The sequence below is a fragment of the Peromyscus leucopus genome, chromosome 15 (genome assembly GCF_004664715.2).
Source record: "Peromyscus leucopus breed LL Stock chromosome 15, UCI_PerLeu_2.1, whole genome shotgun sequence".
Taxonomy (NCBI): domain Eukaryota; kingdom Metazoa; phylum Chordata; class Mammalia; order Rodentia; family Cricetidae; genus Peromyscus; species Peromyscus leucopus.
This window is the reverse complement of record NC_051076.1, coordinates 29201286-29224213: the sequence shown is the minus strand read 5'-3', so window position 1 is coordinate 29224213 and position 22928 is coordinate 29201286. Positions and strand designations below refer to the sequence as shown.

The following is a 22928-nucleotide window of genomic DNA, read 5'->3' as shown; positions in this document are numbered from 1 at the left end:
TCCTGGGGGGCTAACAACTTATGCATCCCTCCCTTTGAAAGAACAACCCTGTGTGTGTACCATTCCAGGTTCCCCTGGTGATTATCTCTGAGGACAAAGACCTCCCTGCCTTCTACAGTATCTGGTTTACTCATTTAACTCACAATCCATATAGACCTACCTCATCCCTTCTTAGATTATTTTATAACACTATTACTTTTAGAGTATTTTTTGGAAATGACATCATTCTTTGTCCAGCACCCTAAAGACTGGATAAACATGCTTAAGTTCTTTGTATTCTGCTGCTGTGCCTGGAAAAAGATCTGCAGTGAACACTGTTGGTCTAAAGTGTCCTGTTGGTCTAAAGTCCCTCACCTGCACTTCCAAAGGCCAAACAGCTTAGAAACGCTGGACATCTTTCAAATGTTTGGCACACTCCTTTGGCAGCTAAACTCTAGCTGAGCTGGTGTGAGGCTATTTATAGTTTTTATGGTGCTTTACTGTGAATTCATGCATCTTTTTCGCTGACGTACAACTGGCTTTGATTATAGGTTGTTATCCCAACTCCCTCTCGGGCTGTTACAAAACACATTGTAGTGTGTACACCAACTTATCCTTCCAAAGTACAAGCAATTTGAATTTTTGAAGCATATTTAGCACCAAGAGCTTCCAATAGGTGACAGTAACCCTGACACTTTGTATGTATTTGAGTTATATCTTCAGGATAAATTTAGAAATGCTGAATTGCTAAAAGCACATGCACTTTAACTTGTGATAAACACTGTCAAATTGTTCTTCAAGCACTAACTTGCAAGTGCAGATAATAATGATGTGAGAAGGAGGTATATTTATTAGTATAACATAATGTTCTAAGATTAGAAAATAATAACAGAGCCTCAGTAAACTCTAACTTGGTATTCTAAATATTATTCCAAATTAAGATAAATTATAGCTTTTTAAAATTTTGGCATAATAAAAGTCAACTAAGCCTAAAACCTTTTGGTTTTAGCATGATACTTTTATTCAAATAAATACTTGTTCAAACAACTGTTCACATATTTATCAAGAGCCTAGTAAATGTCAGCCATTGATTGAGTGCTAGAAATACAATGAGTAACAACAACAGCTCTTGGAGTTGATCCTTTGGTATGTCAAAGGATAATAAACAAGAGAAACAAGTACAAATTTTAGATAAATACATGATTTTTAGGCAATAGCTTCTTTTTTTATTACATGGATAATATCTCTTATAATTAAAGGTTGGAAATCAACCAAGAAATGGTAAGATTCATAAACACACAGCTTGACACAAAAGTAGGTCATTTCTACTGCACCCTCTACCAACACAAGGAAAACAAAAGTAATTCAACGCTGGTCTATGTCCCTCAGAGCGGAGGCCTCCAAAGTGGCTGGGATCCTACAGGTCAGATGGGAGGCTGCACTCCATCCAGGCTAGCTTGGAGAGGAGCAGGAAAAGGAACTCCGGCAGTAGCCTGCTTCTAGATGTCTATCAGGAGGCTTTCAGGGTAAGAAGAACAGCATTTGGTGACATGCACAGATTTGAGCTTTATCACAACTTTACTCTTTTCCCCCAAATTAATGTTTTTTGGTTTTTGATTCTTTAAGATTGATTTTTATTTTTATTATGTTTTGCCTGCACGTATCCTGTGCACCACTTGTGTGTCTGGTGCCCACAGAGGCCAAAAGAGAACACCAGGTCCCCTGGAACTTGAGAAGAAGATTGTGAGCCACCATGTGGGTGCTGGCAAGTGAACCTGGGTCCTCTGGAAGAGCAGTCAGAGCTCTTAAGTGATGAGCCATCTTTTTAGCCCTCAATTAAATGTTTTGTTTTGTTTTTCAAAAGATTGATAAGGATGGTAAAACTTGAGGGATATGATGAAATTTTAGAGTCAACTAACTATCAAAGACCTCACTGAGGAGTGAAGAGAACAAAATAAAAATGAATAAATAAAAGCTTCTGTTGACAACTACTATATGCAGCATTCCTGCCCATGGAATCAACCACAAGAGAGAAGATAAACTCCACAGCCCTGAACACAATACACCCAAGCATGCAAAATAAATAAATATATTAAGAATAAAATGAATCAAAATTTTGAAACTAAAACCAGAACTGGACACAGAACAAGCAAAACTGACTGAACACAGGAAAGAACTAGAAGAGTAAAATTGTAACAGAAACAAAAGCTGATGTAAAGATGAGAAACACTGTTTTCAACAGAGCGGGGTGGCCCTCCCACACAACACCTGCCAGGAAAGCAACCATGAACTCTGTACAAAGAGAGCAAGCTCCAGTGTTCTAAAGAGGAGATGTGAGCAGGCATGGTGTGAAGGAAAGTCCACAGAACACTCCAGGTAGACCAGGTCCTGGACCATAACGACAACTCAAACAATTTGATACAGAAAGAGGACTCCATGTATGCGACTATACCAGCATGAAGCTAGAAAATCCCAACAGACTACACCTGGAAGCCAGTACCAGTTTTTAAAAGAATTATTATTTTTATGTGTATAGGTGCTTTGTCTGCATGTATGCCTATGTGTCACATGCATGTCTGGTATACATGGAGGCCAGAAGAGGGCACTGGATCTACCAGAACTGGAGTTCTATGTTTGTGAGCCACTGTGTGGTGCAGGGATCGAACCTGGGTCCTCAGGAAGAGCAGCCAGTACTCTCAACCACTGAGCCATCTCCCCAGTCAAGTTCCAACCTTTGAAATCTCTAAAAATATGAACATTAAATAACACTTTTAATAATTCATAAAAGGAAACCTCAACAGAAATTAATAAAGTAATCTAGGGCTAAAAGGATGAAAATAACAACAAGGCAGGAGTCAGCAAACATGGGATGTGGTTAGACCGGGCTGCGAGGGACGTTTATGTCATTAAATGCTTATAATTAAATGCTTACACCAGCCAGGAAGAAGAATTTCTAAATAAGTAACCTAAGTTTTTATGTCAAGAAATGGGAAAAATGGTTTATTTTAACCCAATGAAAGCAGAAAGAAGATAATTAAAACATGCAGAGCTAAAATCTCTATGGAAAATATATAAGCAACTGGGAAGGAAAAAAAAATCAGTGAGGCGGAAACATGGCTCTCTGAAAACCCCAGCAAATGGAAAAACCCCTGCATGGCTGACGATGAAAAGATATCAGCATCAAGAATAAAATAGAGCCGGGCGGTGGTGGTGCATGCCTTTAATCCCAGCACTTGGGAGGCAGAGCCAGGTGGATCTCTGTGAGTTCGAGGCCAGCCTGGGCTACAGAGTGAGTTCCAGGAAAGGCGCAAAGCTACACAGAGAAACCCTGTCTCGAAAAACAAACAAACAAACAAAAAAAAAAAAAAAAAAAAAAAAAAAAAAAAAAGAATAAAATAGGGGGAAATACTAGTGCAGCCAGTTAAAAGAAATTCCAAGAATAACTTGATGCTCCAAAGTTGGCAACCCCGGAAAATGACATGTTTTTCCAGACTCACAAATAACCAAACCCCACACTATTACACTCTCTCAAGAACAGTCTAGATTATGACTACCCAGACCTAGGGCCCATAACTCCCCCATTCCACCCTGCAGTGCTCCATGCTGTCTCCTGGAAATGCACAGCAAACAAAACCAACTACCTGTCAAAAGGGCCGTGGTCAGCCATGCCTTACATGGCAGTATCTGAACCTCGGCCTTCTGCGTTCCTGATCTCTAATGAACCTCACCGTTCTCTACCAAAATGAGGGATGTTCACGGTCCACACAGATCGTCGGTCCCCTCTTCACTGCAGACCCATGAGCAAAAGGGCAAAGAGGTTTCGGTTTACACATGAGAAATGTTGAGTTCACCACGGAGAAGAAGCCTTTTCCAAATGGGGGTTCTGAGGAGATACAGAATGAAGAAAGGACAGCCCCATGCTAAGCTCCACCCTCGTTACCCAAGGATGCGGGGAGTTGTGTGGGGTACAGACTCACTCTCACCTGGTATCTTTACAAAAACATCTTGGTCAGCAAGAGGAGGGAAACTCTAATCAGAAAATTTTCATAGCACAAGCTGTAGGGAAATTATATTTATGTATCATCTTTTGGATTTTTATTCAAAATTTTACTGACTTTATTATATCCCAAGTGATAGGATGGCTTTATTTATGATAAAAAAAATATTTAGCCATCTTTAGCATGTTGATTCATACCAAAGGATGCTCAGGTGTGGCTCTTGAAGTTTTATAGAGAAAAGGTTTGAAAAAACTCATCACCTGACACATAAAAATGAACAATTTCCTCCTATTCCATTGTGTACCAGATGCCAGCAGACAGCTTAGTAGTTTCTCAGTTTGTTTGTTTTTTTACACTTTTTTGAAACACGAATAAATAATTTTCTGCTATACTTTCAGTTCCAGTGAAATATGGTCATGAAGATGTTCATGAATACATCTGCAGACGCTAATAAAGACCAGGCTGTTGGCTCCACTACCTGATAAAAACAGAATGTTTTTACAGAGAAGAAATAACGCACGTGGTCCAAACATACTCACACTTTGTTCCTGAGATTCACTGCGTGCAGTCACGTGGGGACCGCTCAGAGAGACAATCTGGTAAGATTATCGGGAAGCAGCACGTGGAGAAGTGAATAAAGACAGTAGGAAAATGCTCACAGAGAAAAGACAAGGAGCTGGAATGACTACTCAGTGGCCTTGCACCTCCTTGCTGGGACTAAAAGGAGGCTCAGGCTGTACCTGTGTCCCAGTCACTCCAGAATGATCTACTGGCCTCCCAGTGGCCAGTGGAACAGTGGATGCAGGTGCTCTGCAGAAAGCCCCTAGCAATTCCCAAAGGACACTACTCTGGAGGGTATTGACTTGGTTCCTCTACTTTGCCAATCCCTTCTACATGTGTGTACATGCCTGCACACGTGCACACACGGAGTCTTGGGGATCATTCTGAAAGATGGGAGCAGAGATCATCAGGGCTTGTGGTTTACTACAAAAGCATATCACCCAGCACAATGGAAAGCCACGTGCCCCGGCTGGGATGTACAGAAGGTACGGGATGCTCTGGAGAATGTCGCCATCAGCTGGGGTGATCGGATTTTTCAATGGTGATCCTAACGCGTTTTTCCAGGTCCAGCAAGGTTTGATAAAATTTTTCAGCTGTGTCTTCGTCTATGTCCATCTGGAAAACAAGCACAAAGAGAGATGTCTGCAAAAGAAAATTAAAACCAACTGCGTGAAAGCAAAGTGAGGGCGTCCATGTGTGTAAGAGAACCGGAAGCTAGGAGGGGGCAGAGAGGGCCGTTCGGGGACAGCTGGAAACACTAGAGAACCTGAGGACATAAATGCTCATGTAAACTCAGCACCCGCCAAACCTCCCATTGCTTGTAAAGATATGAAATGCGAGTCTCCTAGTACCCAACCAACTTCTAAAGGAAGAGAGGAGAAGGAAATTAAGAGTCCGAGTTTCTACAGATGCTCACCCCCACCCAAAGGGCTTCTGTGTGCGAGAAATAGGAGGTTCTGTCTTAAGTCACTGTTATTTTGCATTCTTTTCTTCCTGCAGAAAATCTTACTTTAAACTGATAATAAGAACCACCTTTCGGCTCCTACAGTCAGGCTCTCTTTTTTCCAAGTCAGCAAACTAGAATCTTCTTACAACTGAAAGGCTAATGATTAAGGATATTTTTTAACATTTTGGACCTAACATTTACCTTATTGAGTTCTGTTAGTTCTGTGTTTTGAAATTAGAAATGTTACAGATCTCTCCTGTTCAATCTCGCCTTTGTTTCTTAAATTAAATTTAGTCCTTGACGATTCTGCATTCTTATTACATTCATCCCCACCCTCTCTTCCTGTCTTATCCCCCTCACCCCCACTGCTCAGTCTTCCTGCTTCCTACCGTTCTGTCTTTGTGTTGTGGCACACTGGCTCTAACCAGGTGCTGAGGAGGTCCACTGCAGAACGGAGCGCTCACCAATGAACACACACAGCAGAAGACAACGACTCCCCCTCTCCCAAGATCCATCAGCAGCCACTACTTCCCCATCCTTAACAGAGGGGAAGTGGGTTTCCCCCAAATGAACCAAAGGCGAAAATAGTTTCTTCGATGCATTTCTTAGAAAAATTATATGAAATACCTGGGTTTGTAAAATTAAACATTGTATCCCCTTGGTAAAGTAAATCACTCCCTGTAAGGTTATAAGATAGCAAATTTAAATAAACCCTGAAAGCCCTAACGTGAGCTTATTATTAATTGCAACAGAGTTTCCCAAAATGTATGTTTTAGATGGTAAGGACTGTGAATTAACCCAAATTTGAGTTTAAAAAACAAGAACAAAAACTCAGAGCATGGAGCATGGTGGTGTTTATCTTCAGTCTCAGAACTCAGAAGGCAGAGGCAGGCCGATCCCTGTGATCCACCTCGGCAGGCCAGCCTGGTGAAACAGGCAGTTTGCGCTGGCTAATGCTGTATCATCTTGACACAAGCTACAGTCATTTTGGAAGGGGGAACCTCAATTAAGGAAAATAATCCCACGAGACTGGCCTGTGAGCAAGCCTGTGGTACATTTTTTTGGTCACTGAGCGATGTGGGAGAAGCCCCGCTCACTGTGGGCAGTGCCATCCCTGGGATGATGGTCCTGCGTGCTATCTTCAGAAAGCAAAGGGAGCAAGCCATGGGGAGGGAGCGAGCCGTGGGGAGGGAGCGAGCCGTGGGGAGGGAGCGAGCCGTGGGGAGGGAGGGAGCCGTGGGGAGGGAGCGAGCCGTGGGGAGGGAGCGAGCCGTGGGGAGGGAGCGAGCCGTGGGGAGGGAGCGAGCCGTGGGGAGGGAGCGAGCCGTGGGGAGGGAGCGAGCAGGTAAGCAGCGTTCCTCCCCGGCCTGTGCTTCGGTGCCTGACTCCAGGCTCCTGCCCTGGCCTCTCTCAATGACGGACTGTGACGTGCAAGTGTAGGGGGCTTAGACAAGCCCCTTCCTCCTCAAGTCGCTTTGTCACAGTGCTTTATCTCAGAACAGAAACCCTAACTAAGACAGGGTTCCAGGCCAGCCAGAGTTACATGGTGAGACCCTGTCTTAAAACAAAACAAAACAACAAATAAGTAATGCATGCAGTAAAAAAAAAAAAAAATCTGCAATCCCCAAGATCAACCATGTCACCTCTGTATCGCTTAACTGTTTCAACATCTCAAAGCCATTCCTGGGCTAACACACTGTGGGGAACCCAGCATGGGAAGACAACAGGAAGGGTCGTTCAACCCTACCTGCCTGAGGGACCACTTCTTGAAAATGTTCTCAAGTCACTAGTGTCCAACACAACATGGACATGAAAGGCTGCTTTTTACTAGCAGGTGACATGGGCAGCAACCCACAAGGCTGGCTGTCACTGGACTCAGGCTACTGCCAAGCTGACAGAGGTCACCTACTTGCTTCAAATCAGTTGTATTTTATACCAATGCATCCTCAGTAATGGGGCAGAGAAAAGCAGGAGACTACAATACCCTTGGCCTGTGACAAAGCGACAGCATGTTCTTATAGTCCCAAGTAAATGTTCTCACTCCCCTGCCGTGCAGTTTTATATGATTTCTCTTAGGGTTCGACTCCAGAAGACGAAATACCAATTTGATTTTCCCTATTCTACCCCTGGCCTCTTCAAAACATCTGTCTGACAAAGCTTATAATAATCTGAAACAGAATGCACATTCCAAGAAATGTTAACGTAGCATTGAAAGATGCTCTATGTTCCACACAACTCACGATGTGTTTATTAAGTCTCCACGTGAGTCAGCACACTAGGGAAGCAGGTACAACCCCTCACAAAAAGCTTCTATGCTGACAGGGGCAGCTGAGGGTGAGTGCTACACAGAACAGGTATGAGAAATCCCACAACAGGACACAGGACCTGGTCTAAAGAGACAGAAGGTTGAGAATGTGAGACCAGAAGGATGAACGGACATCAACAGGAACACAGGTAAGAACGGCTTAGCTGGAAGAAGATAGCCAAAGCTCTGAGGCAGGAGGAAGCAGAAAGCAATAAAACAGACCATGACCATGCCAGAGTGAAGACTCAGGCACAGAAGGTGGGGGCTGATTGGTCAGCATCACAGGCCCAGAGCATCAGAATGGGACAACATAAACAGACTTACCTTTTGGCCCTTGACGTAATTAGTCCCGAAGCCCGTGGTGAAGCTCAGGTATTTGGTCAGAGGATTGAGAGACTCGGGTTTTTGGTGAAAAAGCCACACCTGGGAAGGAAAAGCATGTCAGGGAGAATGCTCCTGCCCCAAGCAGGGGAGATCTGCCGTCGGTACTTTACAGAGCTCCCCCACGGGATCACAAGATTTAGCTCAGAAAGCACCAGCTAGTCTCATTATCTTTGGAAACTGTTGTCATCTTCTGAAGGGAGAATAGAAGGCAGCCTGCTCCACAGCAGACTGTGAGAGAGAGTCTAAGCAAAGAACAAAACGCCCCTCACTCTGCCTGTCGTCCTCTCCCTCAATTCCCACATAAATTCATGTCTCTGACACTGGCTTATTAAGAAAGTATCATTCTTGGCACACACCACAACAAAGCACAGCTCGCTGGGATAGTTTACCAGTGAGAAGATGCATAAGTCCAAAAGATGTACACAGTATAAAAAAGGAGGTCTTCGTCCCTTTCCAATTTTGCAACAACGTAGCTTACGTCTCTGGGAGTAACCCACTCTTCTTCCATGTGTGGGCATGCAAAGAAATATCTCTTCGTTTAGAAACACCTATCTTTCTCTCTTAAACGGAAGCATGACACCCAGAAGTTTTCACTTGACCATCCCAAACTTTCCAATCTGTGCACACTGCGCTGTTTCATTTCCTTTAAAGTACAGAACCCTATCTTGGGCACGGGCTGTAATTTATATGTTCAGCTTTTAATTGAAAGACATATGCAGCAGACTGCAGTCTTTATGAATACAAACTAAACCACGATGGATGTTGAGTACATCTATAAAAGTAATGCCACAAATGCAAGTTCTTGGTGAAGGGGCGTGCGTGCCTTACGATCTGACTCACCTTGCCGTGAGTCTTCACAGAACTGTGATGCAGCGTTCTCATGCCCTTATCATCAGCCACCACAGTCCTGTAGCAAATGTCCTACTCTTTTGCTAATCTGAGCTGAGCTCGGAATTATATATTTAATATACACTTCTCTTAGCATCAATGTGAACAAGCATCTTTTCACATGACTGAAAACTTTCAGAATCTGTGTGTCTGTCTTTTGCCCATGATTCCAATAAGGGCTGCCTTCCCTTCACTGGGATTCTTGATTAACTAAGAAAATATTTACCTTTGTCTAAGACAGATGTTTGTATTCAACCTCGTACTTTCTTTATAGTGGACTCTGGGATCATGTTAACTTTATTTTAATTTCCATTCTTTTAAGAGTTTCCACATTTAGATAAGCCTTCTGAAATATCACATAAATTCCCCATATTTTGTACTAAGAATTTTATATTTTAATTTTGACATCTAAACCTCTTCAACTATCTAGAATATTACTTTGGTGGATGGCATGAAATAAAGATCATAAACTCCCTTTTGGCTACAACCTTGCTGAAAAAGCCCATCTTTTCCCTCTAGCTCTGGTCATTATTATACACTAAATCTCTGTATGTTTATGGGTCAATTTCTAAACTTTCTATTCTGCCCCATTGAAACATCAGATTGTATTTGTTGATGATTAAAATCTTCTTTTAAAATCTGAAATAGCGCCAGGAGGTGGTGGCGTATGCCTTTAATCCCAGCACTCAGGAGACAGAGGCAGGCAGCGGATCTCTGTGAGTTCGAGGCCAGCCTGGTCTCCAAAACGAGTTCCAGAAAAGGTGCAAGGCTACACAGAGAAACCCTGTCTCCAAAAACAAAACAAAACAAAAAAATCTGAACTAGCATGAGTCCTCTGCAGTGCCCCTGCTTCCATTGACTGCTCGGATCTTATTGTATATAAAATAAAGGTCTATATGGGTGAGAAACATGCTCAAGGGTTCCAAGCCAGGAACTGGAGAATTTGGATCTGAATGGTAACTATAATTGTGGCAGCCTCATGTTTGGCCTGTGCCTTAGCTCAATAGCACACTCCCCTCCTGAGGAGGCAAAACTTACAGAGACTGAAAGAGATCCTAAGTGCTCACACGATGTGCTACCATCCCACCCACCCTTAGCAACATCAGTGGGTGACGTTTGAGGTGATCCCCTTCTACTCTTCTACATTTTAGAAAATTATAGCAAAATCATCATAGATTTTGTTTAATGTTTATTTGTAGTCTCTGGGTGTTTTTCCTGCATGTATGTACATGCCTGAAGAGGCATTAGAAAGAACCCTTGGAAGTGGAGCTACAGATAGTTGTGAGCTGCCATATGGGTGCTGGGAACTGAACTGGGGTCCTCAACTAGAGCAGCAAGTAGTATTAACCACTGAGCTGTTTCCCCAGGCCTTCACAATGAAGTTTTTGAACTGTGACAAGAGGATCATGGCGCTCAACCTATCCGAATCGCCTGGTCCCTCAGAGCCTAGATCTAGTTCCACTCTAGTCAAAGTCAGCTCTAACTACGGCAGCCCCAATGGGTCCCAACATTCCCTACTCAATAAAAGGATGTCCTGTTTTCTTGCCTACCTTATGAATTCATTACTTTTCTAAACATAACTCTAAGCTACTTAGTAACAGAGGATTTTTCTCTTCTAAACATATCCCACCATTGATGCTCAATATATATATATATATATATATATATATATATATATATATATATGAACCCAAGACAAGACTTTCCACACCATACATGTGCAGAATGAGAAATCCCTAAATGACTACACATTAACACTTCTTATATCTTAGGAACTATACCAATACAATCTAAAAGCACTTGTCTTCACAATCAATTTGTGTCTACACAGAAAAGCATTTGATTCTTTAATGCTTATCATTCCCTTCATGTTTCCCTCAAACTCAATTTGGTCAAGATTTAAGAAGTGGTCAAGCCTGGACAGCACAGTACTAGCCCTCAGGTTTCTAGGATAAAAGCCCTAAGTGGCTTGAGTACCACCCTTCCGAACTAAGACAACAGAATTCCAACCAGCTGGCATGAAGAACAGATGGCAAGTCTCTTCTTGGACGAGAATTCTGACCCATAAGTAGAGGTCTACGGAGCTCTGGGGCTCTGAGGAAAGGCATTACTAGTGTACAGAAGAAAATAGAAAGGTAGCTCATCAGTAATGCCTGCCATGGATAAGGAAACATACACAGCCAACCATCAGACATCACTCAAGAAAATCCCATTTTCCTAGTAAGTTCTCTAGTTCCAAGGGAGGAGAATCTTTACCTTTTTTTCTTTACATTTATTTTATGTATATAAGTGTTTTGTGCAAGTATGTCTGCACCATGTGCATACCAGGTGCCTGTGGAGGTCAGAAAAGGGTGTTGGATCTCCTGAAGCTGGAGAATCAAACTGGGTCATCTACAAGAACAAGTGTTCGTAACCACAGAGCCACCTCCCCGGCTCCAGGAAGAAAAATGTTTACATAAGACAATAGGGCTTATTGCCCTGTTTGTCCCACAAGACCCACCTCTCCATGGGAAATCATTCACTGTCACCGCCTTGCTTTAACTGACTCTACAGTGTCCTGCCACCTCTCCTGCATCTCCTGGTGCATCTTGCTTCTATGGAAGTATGACAGTCATGCTACCCAACATCCCAGCAGATGCTAAATGTCAAACTTCTGATATCTTGTTTGTAAGATGATACCTACCTTAGTCCAAAATGGAACTTGCTTGTCCAGAGCTTGTTCCATATAGCAATGGTTCTCAACCTTCCTAACACTGCGAGCCTTTAATACAGTTCCTCATGCTGTGGTGTGCCCCAACCATAAAATTATTTTGTTGCTACTTCATAACTGAAATTTTGCTACTGTTATAAATTGTAAAGTAAATATCTGCTATGCAGGATCTCTGACACATAACCCCTGTGAAAGGGTCATTAGATACCAAAGGGGTCGCAACTCAGAAGTTGAGAACCACTGCCCTACAGCCTTTGACCCTGACACTGCTCACTGGCATCAGTGAACTTACCCCTTGCATCACTAAGCCGTTTTATAGGCTATGAAACTCCAGTAACATACGTACCAGTGCTTCGGCTCCATTGTACGGCGTCAAAGTGAAAGCATTTGCAAAAAAGCGAATCTGACCAAGGGAAAACAACAGGTATTAGGCGACTGTTGAGAGCAGTAGCAAAAAGTAAATTATTTCACTTAAATTTAAGAAAGAAAATTTGCATTTATGATTACAGCATTATCAAAAACAAGTCAAATGGAAGTCTGCCACTTAAGAGTTGAATTCTTCATATTTCATAACTCTGAATTTAAAAAACAGTAAGTGTTTACTACTTACCAGCCACATCAGCGGCAGGAGCAATGTCCACACAAAGGGAGGCAGAATTCCGTACGTCAAGTTGGTCATTACCACCCCTGGGCACACCACACTGGAATACAGACCCTGGGGGCACAGAGGAGAGTCACACTAATATTTTAATTTGATGCATAGTGACTCGGTTCAGGGACGCTCGGTAATAAAAGACACACACACATGAGCCGGGAAAACCAGGAAATGGCAAGTCTCCACTGCAGCTGTCCTTGTCACTTAGTAGGATCATTTAAGTCTAAAATCACTTACGAGGATCAGGAGCAAAAGTTAGCAAGGTCAAGTCTATTCTCAAGCAATGTATAGTTTAAAGAATAGCCAGTCTTGATGATGGGAAAGGAAAATGGGGCCTGATTACCAAGATTTTCTATTATTGGTTTAATTAAAGATCAACTCATCAATACCAATAAGTATATAATAGGCCTACTGAGTTTAATTCTTATCTTCAATTAGCTTCTGATTCATTAAATACAGTGGCTAATTTAAAATATACGCTGTATCTCTACAGCAGAGGTTCTCAATCTGTGGGTTGCAACCTCATGGCAAACCTTTATCTCCAAAAATATTTATATTATGATTCATAACAGTAGCAAAATCACAGTTATGAAGTAGCAATGAAAATAATGTTATGGTGGGGGGTCACCATGACATGAGGAATTGTATTGAAGGGTCGCGGGGGTCGCAGCGTTAGAAAGGTTGAGAACCCCTGACCTAGAGGAACATGGCTGAGCTGGACACTCTCGGCATCAGGAGGAACAAAGATCTTCAACTCAAAATCTTTAGCCAGGTCCTTAATGAAGGACTGGTCACTGTGTAAGGACCTATCGTGTGTGTGTGTGTGTGTGTGTGTGTGTGTGTGTGTTGGCATTTATATACACACACACACACACACACACACACATATATAGATATATATGCCAACATATATGGCTCTATAAAGAAAGCCTCAATTAACACAAAGACTGTGGTAATAAGAATCACCCTCTGCCAACCACAGTAAGCCCTACAGCTCTGGAATTAACTTTGCTACATTCTTTATTGCTGTTAGAGTGGCCATTCTAACTCATTCTTGCTACTTTTGCTCTCTTACTCTTTTTTTCCTTTTAAATAAAAAGTAGGAAATGGCCATACAGAGTAGCTCACTCCTGTAATCCTAGCCCTTGGAAGGAAGCAGAAGTTTGGATTTGAGTTTCACCTAAACTACCTAACAGCCCAAGGCCAGTCAAAGTTACACAGTGACACCCTGTCTCAAACCCAGGAGCTAGGCTGCTCTGGGGTTGCGGCTCAGCTGATGGAGTGTTTGCCTAGCGTGTGTAAAATCGGGTGTGGTGGTGTGCACCATCACCAGCTGTACACCAAGTTTGAGGCCAGCCTGGGATACACAAGATGCTGAAGAAGGACAGGGAGACAGAGAGAGAAGACAGAAACCCATAACTGGAGAGCTGAGGTCATAGCTCACATGGTATGGCACCACGCGCAAGGGCCCAGGTTTCATCCCCAGCACCAAAAAAACTAAAACAATGATTAATTTGTTGAAAAAGTAGAATCAAAAGTATGGAAAATATCATTAGAAAGGCTTCAAATGGAATCCCACAATGTAATTCTTTCTTTCTTTCTAATTCTTTCTTGGGAATGCCGAGAAAGAAGAATCATGGGCTGAAAACAAATTCTGGAAGACTTTAAGACAGAGCCGCATCAGCTTACTCGATCTTACTCTCTTTTAAAAAAGATAAAATCCCACACCTTACTTGACAACTAAAATGTAAATAAAATCACAGAATTTTTTATGAAACATGGAACAACTTTAGCTTGACCCTGCCTTCTAAAAAGGGCGTGTCGACAGGACTTGGAAGCAGCTGCGGCAGGTTTTAAACAATGTTAGAAGGGAACTCACAGCTGGACCAACACACTGACTCCAGGCTGTCATGACAACCAGGAAATGCCCATGGGAAAGACAAGAATTCCTGTTAGGATTTTGGACCTGGGCAATCAGTTAATACACAGCAGCAGTGACCTGCAGGTGACCATGGCCAAGTAGGAGCCAGCATGACTGATAAGGGTTCGTTTCCCCTTTATATAAACACACTCCTCAGTCTGTAACCTTACAGAAACAGAGCGATGGAGTCTTATCATCACCTTCCAGAAGGTTTATAACATCTGGTTGCTTTTTAGTCATTGGCATGACAGAAGCTGAAAGGCATGAGGCTTGGTAGGGGAAAAAGTCAGCCAGCCCTGCACGCCACAGTAAGCGCTGCCCATTCACGAGTCGTGTGACCTCTGAGAGTTCTCATCTGAAAACTGGAATAGTAAGAGCTACCCAGCTGCAGTGGGGACGACGCTAAACGACACACACAGGAGGAATAGAGCACCGGAAGTACTTAGTCAGGGGCTGCTCTGTCAGCAGAGGTCTGAGTTCCTGAAGAATGCAGAACAGTAAATAAACTGCATATTCCTAGAAAGGACCAGAGCTGTTTCTCTCTCCCCTAAGGCTTCTGTTACGAAAGTAAGCGGAAGCCAGCCTTGCTCTAGGAATCGCGACTCTGAATGGTTAGCTTCTGTATCTTGAGACAGGCCTTGCCTTCTGGTTGAAATTCCTGTTCAAAGCCACGTTCAGGAGGTCGGTGGCGTATTTGGAAGAGCTGTAGGGTTCCTGGCCTTTGGTGTGCTGGATGTCCTCAAGACTGAAGTTAGATTTCTTTGCATTGCGAGAGGAGGTCCAGATGAGCTGAGAGGGGCTGTCTGTGTGGCAGAGAAGAGGTTCCAATTCCCGAATCTGAGGGAAGAAGACACAGAATAAAAAGCATCACAATCCACCAAGGGGTATATGCTAACAATGCGTAAACTATTGTGTACGTAGACTGGAATTCAACAGTAAATGGATGGGGATATGGCGGCAAGAAAAGGGTTTCTTGTTGCAAGAGGAGAAGCTAAAAGGATTACAGGCAGCAATGAATCCGGGTTAGAGACATCAGCATTTCCTCATGTTGGATTGGCTACATCCATGTATAGATATGCATATACCCGTCAGTTTGTAAACACACATTTATCTCCTTGGTTTTTTAGCTGAGAGGGCCTAGAACTATTCATATCTCAGTAGCATCAAGCACCAGATCTTCATTTATAATAAGTTTATCTTGGTTACATAATAAAATGAAAGAAGAAAAACAAAAAAAAAACTTGTAGGGATAATCATATAAATACATCTAATCACCATTCTATGACATATTTAAAAGTAGTATATGTTACAGAAACTAAAGAGAGAAATTTTTTTTTTTCCCCAGAGACAGGGTTTCTCTGCGTAGCCCTGGCTATCCTGGAACTTGCTCTATAGATCAGGCTGGCCTCAAACTCACAAACTCACAGAGATCCACCTGCCTCTGTCTCCTGAGTGCTGGGATTAAAAGCATGTACCACCACCACTCAGCTGAGAAATATCATTTTTAAATGAAGAACTCTGATGCAGGAAATATATAACCATGAGTCTACATGAATACAAAATTAATTGAATATTTTAATAAAAATAGAAGAGAGAAATTTTCCTCAAAGAAAAATTCCAAACAATTTCTATAGATAATCCATCTTTAAGAAGTTGAAGTTCGCCGGGCAGTGGTGGCGCACGCCTTTAATCCCAGCACTCGGGAGGCAGAGCCAGGCGGATCCCTGGGCTACCAAGTGAGTCCCAGGAAAGGCGCAAAGCTACACAGAGAAACCCTGTCTCGAAAAAAAAAAAAAAAAAAAAAAAAGAAGTTGAAGTTCAACTCCTTCAGTGTGGGTTACAGCCAGTAACTTTCTTCTGAACACTACAGTGTGGAGAAGGAAGCGTGACTTCACAGTAGAGAAGCCTGACAAGCCACCTCAAGCCAGGTGGTCAAGGTCAACCTGGAAAGGTCATAGACTGTTGTCGTCATCATTCTGAGCCAGGCTCTCACTATGCACTGCGTAGCACAGGCTGGCTCTGAACTCTCAATCTCCCTGCCTCCGTCTCCCAAGTGCTGGGATTACAAGCATGTGCCAAACACGCCTTGCCTTGGAATATGTACTCCTGATAAGAGGTGATAAGAAAGGCACTTAATATATACAGTCTTGCCAAAAACATTCTGCAGTCAAACCCTGAGACAAACATCAGAGAAATCTAAATGAGAGACAGTCTGTGAGAAGCCTGGGTAGCAAGCTCATGAGCTGTCAGGGTCATCACAAACAAGGCAAGTCTGTGAAATTCCCACAACAAAGAACCTAAGCAGCCTTGACTATTAAATGCAATGTGGTGCCCTGGATTGAATCCCAGAGCTGATAATGAGACGTCAGAAAACTGGCAACTTAAGTTAGTATAGACTTTACTTAATAACATATCAGTACTGTATCATGTATTTTGACAAATGTACCATACTGATACAGAAGGCTAATAAAAGAAGAAACTGAATACAGGATGTACAAGAACTCTCTGTATTATCTTTGCAAAGGTTTTGTAAATCTACAACTATTGGAAAACATTAGTTCATTAAAGAAAAATCTACCAACATAGCTTCCAGATGTGCCCCATGCCGCAGCAGACAAATAAGTCAAACTTAATCAGGAAAAGTCCCCATAGATGAGACCAAGTCAGTCATCCACTCCTAAGCAACAATACCTCACTCAACCTGGAGCTCACAAAAAGAATCCCCACTCTTGATAACGACCATTACTGTCTGGTCATTATTTTTATATGCTAATCAAAGTAGTGATGGATCTGTTTGTTCAATTACACATGAACCCTGAATTCAAGTTTGTGTTTCATGAACTGTGGTCAGATTTCTAAACCTAACTGAAGTAGAAAGCAGTACAATCACAGCTGTAGAATCATTTTATGTGGTAAGTGGGTTCGGACACCCCTAATGACATGTCTGCCTTACATAAAGACATACTATGACACCTGAGATAACCACCCCATGACCACAGTTCTCATTCGCTTTCCTAACAATTTAACTCTATAAACAGTAGATTCATCAAAATGTAAGACTATCAATATTATTACTGAATGAATTCTCTATCATTACCACTTTTATTTTAATACTGTCTGTTTATTTGTTGGTTTGCTTGCTTGTTTTGAGAAAGGGGCTCACACTGTAGCCCCAGATGGCCTCAATTTGCAGCGATCCTACCTCAGCCTACGTATTGGGATACAGGTGTGAGCCCTCACTTCTCAATTACTGTGAAAGCTGTCCCATAGAGTGAGCCCGAGGCAACATCACAGAACATACTAGATAAGTCACACATCTCATGCTGAATCCGCTATAAATGCCTAGAACTGTCCTTCCGAGTATGGGCACTTAAGAAGAAACCAAGATAAAAGTCAAATCTGTGTCTACTGACAGCATGCTCACTATCCCAGGCCATCTGAAGCCAAGCCCAAGTTGTAGAACTCCTTAGAATAGAACTAATGTTCTTTTTATGCTGTGTATGTACATTGTTTCCAAAGGTGACTGGGTGTCTGGTAATCCACTTCCTCCATTCACCATTCTGAGGCCAGTAATCAGATTTAAACACTCAAAGATTTAATGTTAACCATAAACTAAGGAGCTTCACAAAACAGCCGTGCGTCCATGCATGCCCTCAGGATCACAGTAACAAGTATGGAATTAGTATGACCCAAGCCTTTTTACCAGGATAAAGTGGCCAAAGAGATTGGTTTCAAACACCTCCTGGAACCCGTCAGCAGTGACCTTGTCATTCTGGGTCAACAGTCCTTCCGCTGTGGAGAACACATGAACCACATTTCTGAAATAGCAGAAGACAATAGTGTGATTTTTAATGTTCCTGTAACTGAAAATACTAAAGATGTCACACACACACACACACACACAAATTCACGGGTGTACTTAACATGCTTTCCTGTCCCCCCTACCCCATCAGAACACATGTCAACTACTCTTAGGCAATCACAGCTATGCCAATGAGAAAAAGTCTTCACCCACATAAGTGTTTTTAAGTACTGAAAAAAAAATTAAGCAGGTTGTCTTTTTCACTAGGAATTCTAAGAGCATCAAACAAACTAACAGTGTGTCTTGCTATGAGATCAGCTTAGTAGTGGGATTTGTGCATGTTATTTTCATGGAAGAAAAGCAAAGAGGAAGTGAATACACAGCCCACATCAAAAATCTCTATGAGAAATAAATGCATTGGGTTGCAAACAAGACTTATTTCTGACTCTGGTTTGTGGTCAGCTTTGAAAGCCACTATATTCGTGTGTATCGAGATTCTCTCAGGCAGACCCTGGTTCTCTGCATCCCCTCAGCGTACTGGTCAGAGTGGCTGACACACACAGCGAGGCATCTTCCCATGCAGCCTGACAGGTGCTGGAGGCTGGCTAAGAATGCCACCTTATTTAGACAAATTCCACCAGCAGCCCATTTAGCCACATCAAAAGCTGACAAGCCATCTGATGAGATGGAACACTCCAGAGTTAGAACATTATAAAAACCATGACAACATGCAATGTTCTCCACAAAGATGAGTACTTGACATGTCTACCACGGTACCAACTCCTCCTATCTATATATCTTCATTCTCCTCAGCATTCCCTGACTTAGCAGACACACCAAAGGCAAAGACCACGGCAGCAAAATGAATGCCTTCCTTGCAATCAGTTCATCTAGACCAGTGGTTCTCAACCTTCCTAAAGCTGCGACTCTTTAATACAGTCCCTCATGTTGTGGTGACATCCCCAACCATAAAGTTATTTTCATTGCTACTTCATAACTGTGATTTTGCTAACGTTATGAACTGTGATATAAATATCTGATAGGCAGGTTATCTGACATGCGGCCCCTGTGAAAAGGTCGTTTGAGCCCCCCCCCCCCAAATGGGTCATGACTCACAGGATCTGGAACATGATAATTACCTTGAAAAGATGCTAAAGAAAAAGGCTTTGATATTTAGCTGGGGATTAGGCATGATCCCAGCATTCAGATACAAGTAGTCTAGTCTTTGAAACCTACAAGCAAAATGCCAAAATGACATCATTAGAAAAGGTGACACAAAGCAGCACTCCACCACTAGAACACAGAAGGTCAAAGGACAGAAAACCCTTTCTGAACCAACTAAGATGGCCACACAGGCTATGTAGCACCAGGGTTAAGACAGTTCTTTTTCAGCAGTTCCTCTAGCCACCATGAGTACCTTTGCTCTGGGTGGTTTCAATGGGCTTTCGAGTTAAATCTCTATATGAGAATCCAACTATGGCCCACCAATCAGGCACTGAAGAACCCTCTATCAAACCCACCCTCCTCCTCCTCCGGTGATTTAAGGTCACTGCCATCCCCTGAAACTGTAAATGCCCTGTGGGGGTTAGGTATTCTCAGTGGGCTTGATCCAGAACACACGTCATGGAGGATACAGACTTGAATGAGCCTTTTCAGTTTTGAAACTTCATAAGCCTTTAATACAAATACATCCCTTTGGAACTAGGATCAGAGCAGGCAGGGCGTGCTCCCATGATACTCAGGCAACATCCATGCTCAGAGTATCTCCCAGAATCCTAGGCATCATACTGTGTTCTCTATGTAACCCAGGACAGATCCACAAAAACTGGACCTTGAAATACATACGTGGTTGACAATATGGATTATGCACTAGCATTTCTTGACCATAATATCGAATAACCATACGATTCCAATTATTAAAATGACTATTTGAAATAATGACATTGTTTCCACTATAACCACCACTCACCATGCAAGTAAAGCCAGTGGCACCTCAGATTAATTATCCCATTATCTAATTTACAAACTTCAGTAATAGTAACTTATTTTGCTAGTCATGAAGAAGCAATGCTTAGTAAAATGTGGAAATTTAACTCTGGCTTCAATCGAACAATATAATTAGTGTATTCAAAGATGAAAGGCTTGCCATAGTGTCTCTATCAAGATAAAAACAGCATCAGTATTTCTTATGAGTTCTAACCAAAGAGAATACTGTAGGTGGGGAAAGACCTGGTACTAGACACAATAATGAATTTGCCAACTTGAAAGGGTATTTCCAGGCTCTCTGGGCTCTAAGGTCACTCCCTCAGCCCAGCTCATTTACAGTACACCCATTACCTTCCCATAGTCCCCTGTCCTTTCTCATTGGATTAACTGTAACCCTGCACTACCACAGGAGAAAGCAACCTGTCCAAAGGAGACGTACTTTTGCTTGACTTCCTTTGCACCCCGGACCACTGACTGCAGGCTGCTGACATCCATCTGCACAATGCTGACTTCGGCAGAGGGGTGAGAGGCCAGCAGGGTATCACGAGCAGCTCTTGCTTTGCTCGGGTTTCTGCATGCCAAACACAGGTGGAGCTCATCATCTTCGGCCAGCAGTCGTTTGCAAAGGGCTAGCCCAATGCCACTGAGAAGACAATTCAGGCACAGGGCATGAGTTCAGTGAAATGGTCCTCAATCAAGGCATCTCTCTCTGGCTCAGAAACCTGACTGTGTCAACATGAGCTCCCATGAGAAGCCCAGGCAGACAGAAAATAACCAAACATTATGTGAAGGAAGGAACCAACCCCATAAGTCATTTGATTAGACTCACATCCAGTTGCTCCCCTCTAAAATAGTTCAATGACAGAGGATTGTAGGGTTTGGGGTACCTGTTACGCTGTGATTTAATACATCCCCAGCAAATGCTGTGAAGAGGATCTTATTAGCTGTTTATTATGTCCACATTTTCTTGTGCTGTCTAGGTCCCTCAAAGGCAAGTGTTCTACCTCCTCCTGGTATTGTTGCTATTGGGACAACTGTAAATCCTGATAAGTGAACAGAGGAGCTTTTGCACCGACCCCCTGACCCCAAGGAGAAAGCAGAACAGCAGGGCAGGAGGTTAAACCCTCATCAACTACTAAAGTACAGCAGAATAACCAAGAGAAAGAAAAAGCCTTCAGTGCAAGTAGACAGAAAGGAATACAAATCAGATGGAGAGGGAGACGGAGAAGCCGGGATGTGAAGCATAGTTCACAGAGGCTATAGAGACACTAGGTCAGAAAGAGCAGTATGAAAGTGCCCAGCAGATGGGGTCATTTGCCCAGAACCCAGACTGCCAGCAAATAGAACCCCAGTGTGAGTTGGGAGCTCACATAATCTGGTGGCCCTTCCAGGAGGATCCAAAATATCTGGGCCTATTCATCCTCACTTCAAAATAGCAGACCTTTAGTATAAATATACAATTGCACATACCACAATATATATTAAAGAAACATAAGATCAGATCTGACTTCTATATGCACCTTCCACAAAAAAAAAAAAAAAAAAAAAAAAAAAACAACCACCAAAACCAGTTGACCCAAAGGAGAGGGCATGCTAACAAAAACTCCAAGAGAGACCCCTCCTACACTGGCTTAGTTAATATGGCCATGGTTAGATCAATATTAATTCCTCAAAAATATCAATGTCACCAGCTGGGGGAAAGGTTGGTCGGTCTCATCCTCTGCACATTCTTCGTGGACAAATAAGAAGTCTAGTAGGCAATAAGTAGTCCAAGGGTCAAACCAGCAAGCCTGGAATATCTATGAAGTGGTGACTGCATTAGGACAAGCCTTAACAGGAAACGACTGATCGTTCTGAATGTTCCTGGGGAGGGTACGCGAAGTGTGCTGCAGGAATGAGATCTCCCCATTGTCCTGAAGTCCACCGATGCTGACATTTAAACACTCGGGGTGTAAGACACGCGGCGTGTTTGGGGTTAAAGTGAACCGTGGGCAGCTCCAGTAACTACTAGAGACTAGGTCACTGATGGCGCGATGGCAGTCTGAATGAACCTGCCAGTGAGCACAGGCTCAGCATCACTGGCAGGCTGATCAGTAACTTGCGCTCTTTTCCTTTCCATTTCCATTCTAGTTTTCCTTTATGTTTAATTCAAAGCGCCAGTAACCGAGCACCCAGAAAGGCGAGCATGACCACACCTCTTGGGAGAGCCAAAGAAGGGCAGGGAGGGTCTCTTCGGAATCCCCACTGAAGTGAGTCCAGGGTCACCGACCTGCGCTTCCCCGCACCCTGGAACTTAGCCTGCGGGGTTCCGTAGGAGGCCTCACCTGCTTGCGCCGGTGATCAAAGCCACCTTCCGCATCGTGCACGGCTCGCAGCAGAGTGAATCTGCACCTGCGACCACAGCAGCTCACAGACGGGACCAGGATCCGCGCCCTCGCGCACCGCGACCAATCAAGGCTCGTCCGGGCCCCGCCTCTCCTGCGTCATCCGTCCCCGCCTAGGGCCAGCCAATTGCAGCACGGCATCCTCTCTCCACGCCGGGGCCGGGTGGGGTGAGATAGGCCGAGGGGCGGAGCCGCGTGACACAGAGATCCTGGCCAATCCAGGCAGTCCCCGCCCCCAGTTTGCAGGCGGTGTCACCGTGGGGCGGGGTCTTCGTTCCGGGTAAGGCGAGCGGGCGGGCAGAACCAGAAGCTTCAGAGGGATGCTGGGAGAGGGTGGGGTGCAGTATCCCAAGTCCAAGGTTACTTCCCATCCTTCGCTAAAGCTAGATCTTTGAGGAAAGGAACATGG

General features: G+C 43.3%; 1 protein-coding gene across 2 annotated transcripts; it reads right to left on the bottom strand.

Annotated features, from left to right (window-relative positions):
* Positions 1-976: 976 nt before the first annotated feature.
* Positions 977-22586, bottom strand: Hsd17b7 (hydroxysteroid 17-beta dehydrogenase 7). Of its 2 annotated transcripts, XM_037211284.1 has the most exons (11): positions 22460-22586; positions 20575-20778; positions 19289-19381; positions 18051-18165; positions 14990-15184; positions 12382-12486; positions 12118-12174; positions 8114-8212; positions 3708-5153; positions 2646-2722; positions 977-1497 (listed from the first exon to the last, which is right to left on the bottom strand). In XM_037211284.1, exons 1-9 carry the CDS (start codon positions 22492-22494, stop codon positions 5052-5054), a joined length of 1005 nt encoding a protein of 334 aa, XP_037067179.1. In that variant the 5' UTR covers positions 22495-22586; the 3' UTR covers positions 977-1497; positions 2646-2722; positions 3708-5051. The 2 variants fall into 2 exon arrangements, with proteins under 2 accessions (XP_037067179.1, XP_028720180.1); XM_028864347.2 differs by lacking the exon at positions 2646-2722.
* Between the last annotated feature and the right edge of the window lie 342 nt (positions 22587-22928).

Bases quoted from the DNA above. Each gene is read 5' to 3' on its own strand.
- Hsd17b7 (XM_037211284.1), bottom strand. From the start codon at position 22,494: ATGCGGAAGGTGGCTTTGATCACCGGCGCAAGCAG. The intron at 19,382-20,574 runs GTACGTCTCCTT...TTTTGCTTGTAG, and splicing joins GCAAAGGAAGTCAAGCAAAA to GTTTCAAAGACTAGACTACT. The intron at 5,154-8,113 runs GTAAGTCTGTTT...CTTGTTTTCCAG, and splicing joins ATTACGTCAAGGGCCAAAAG to ATGGACATAGACGAAGACAC.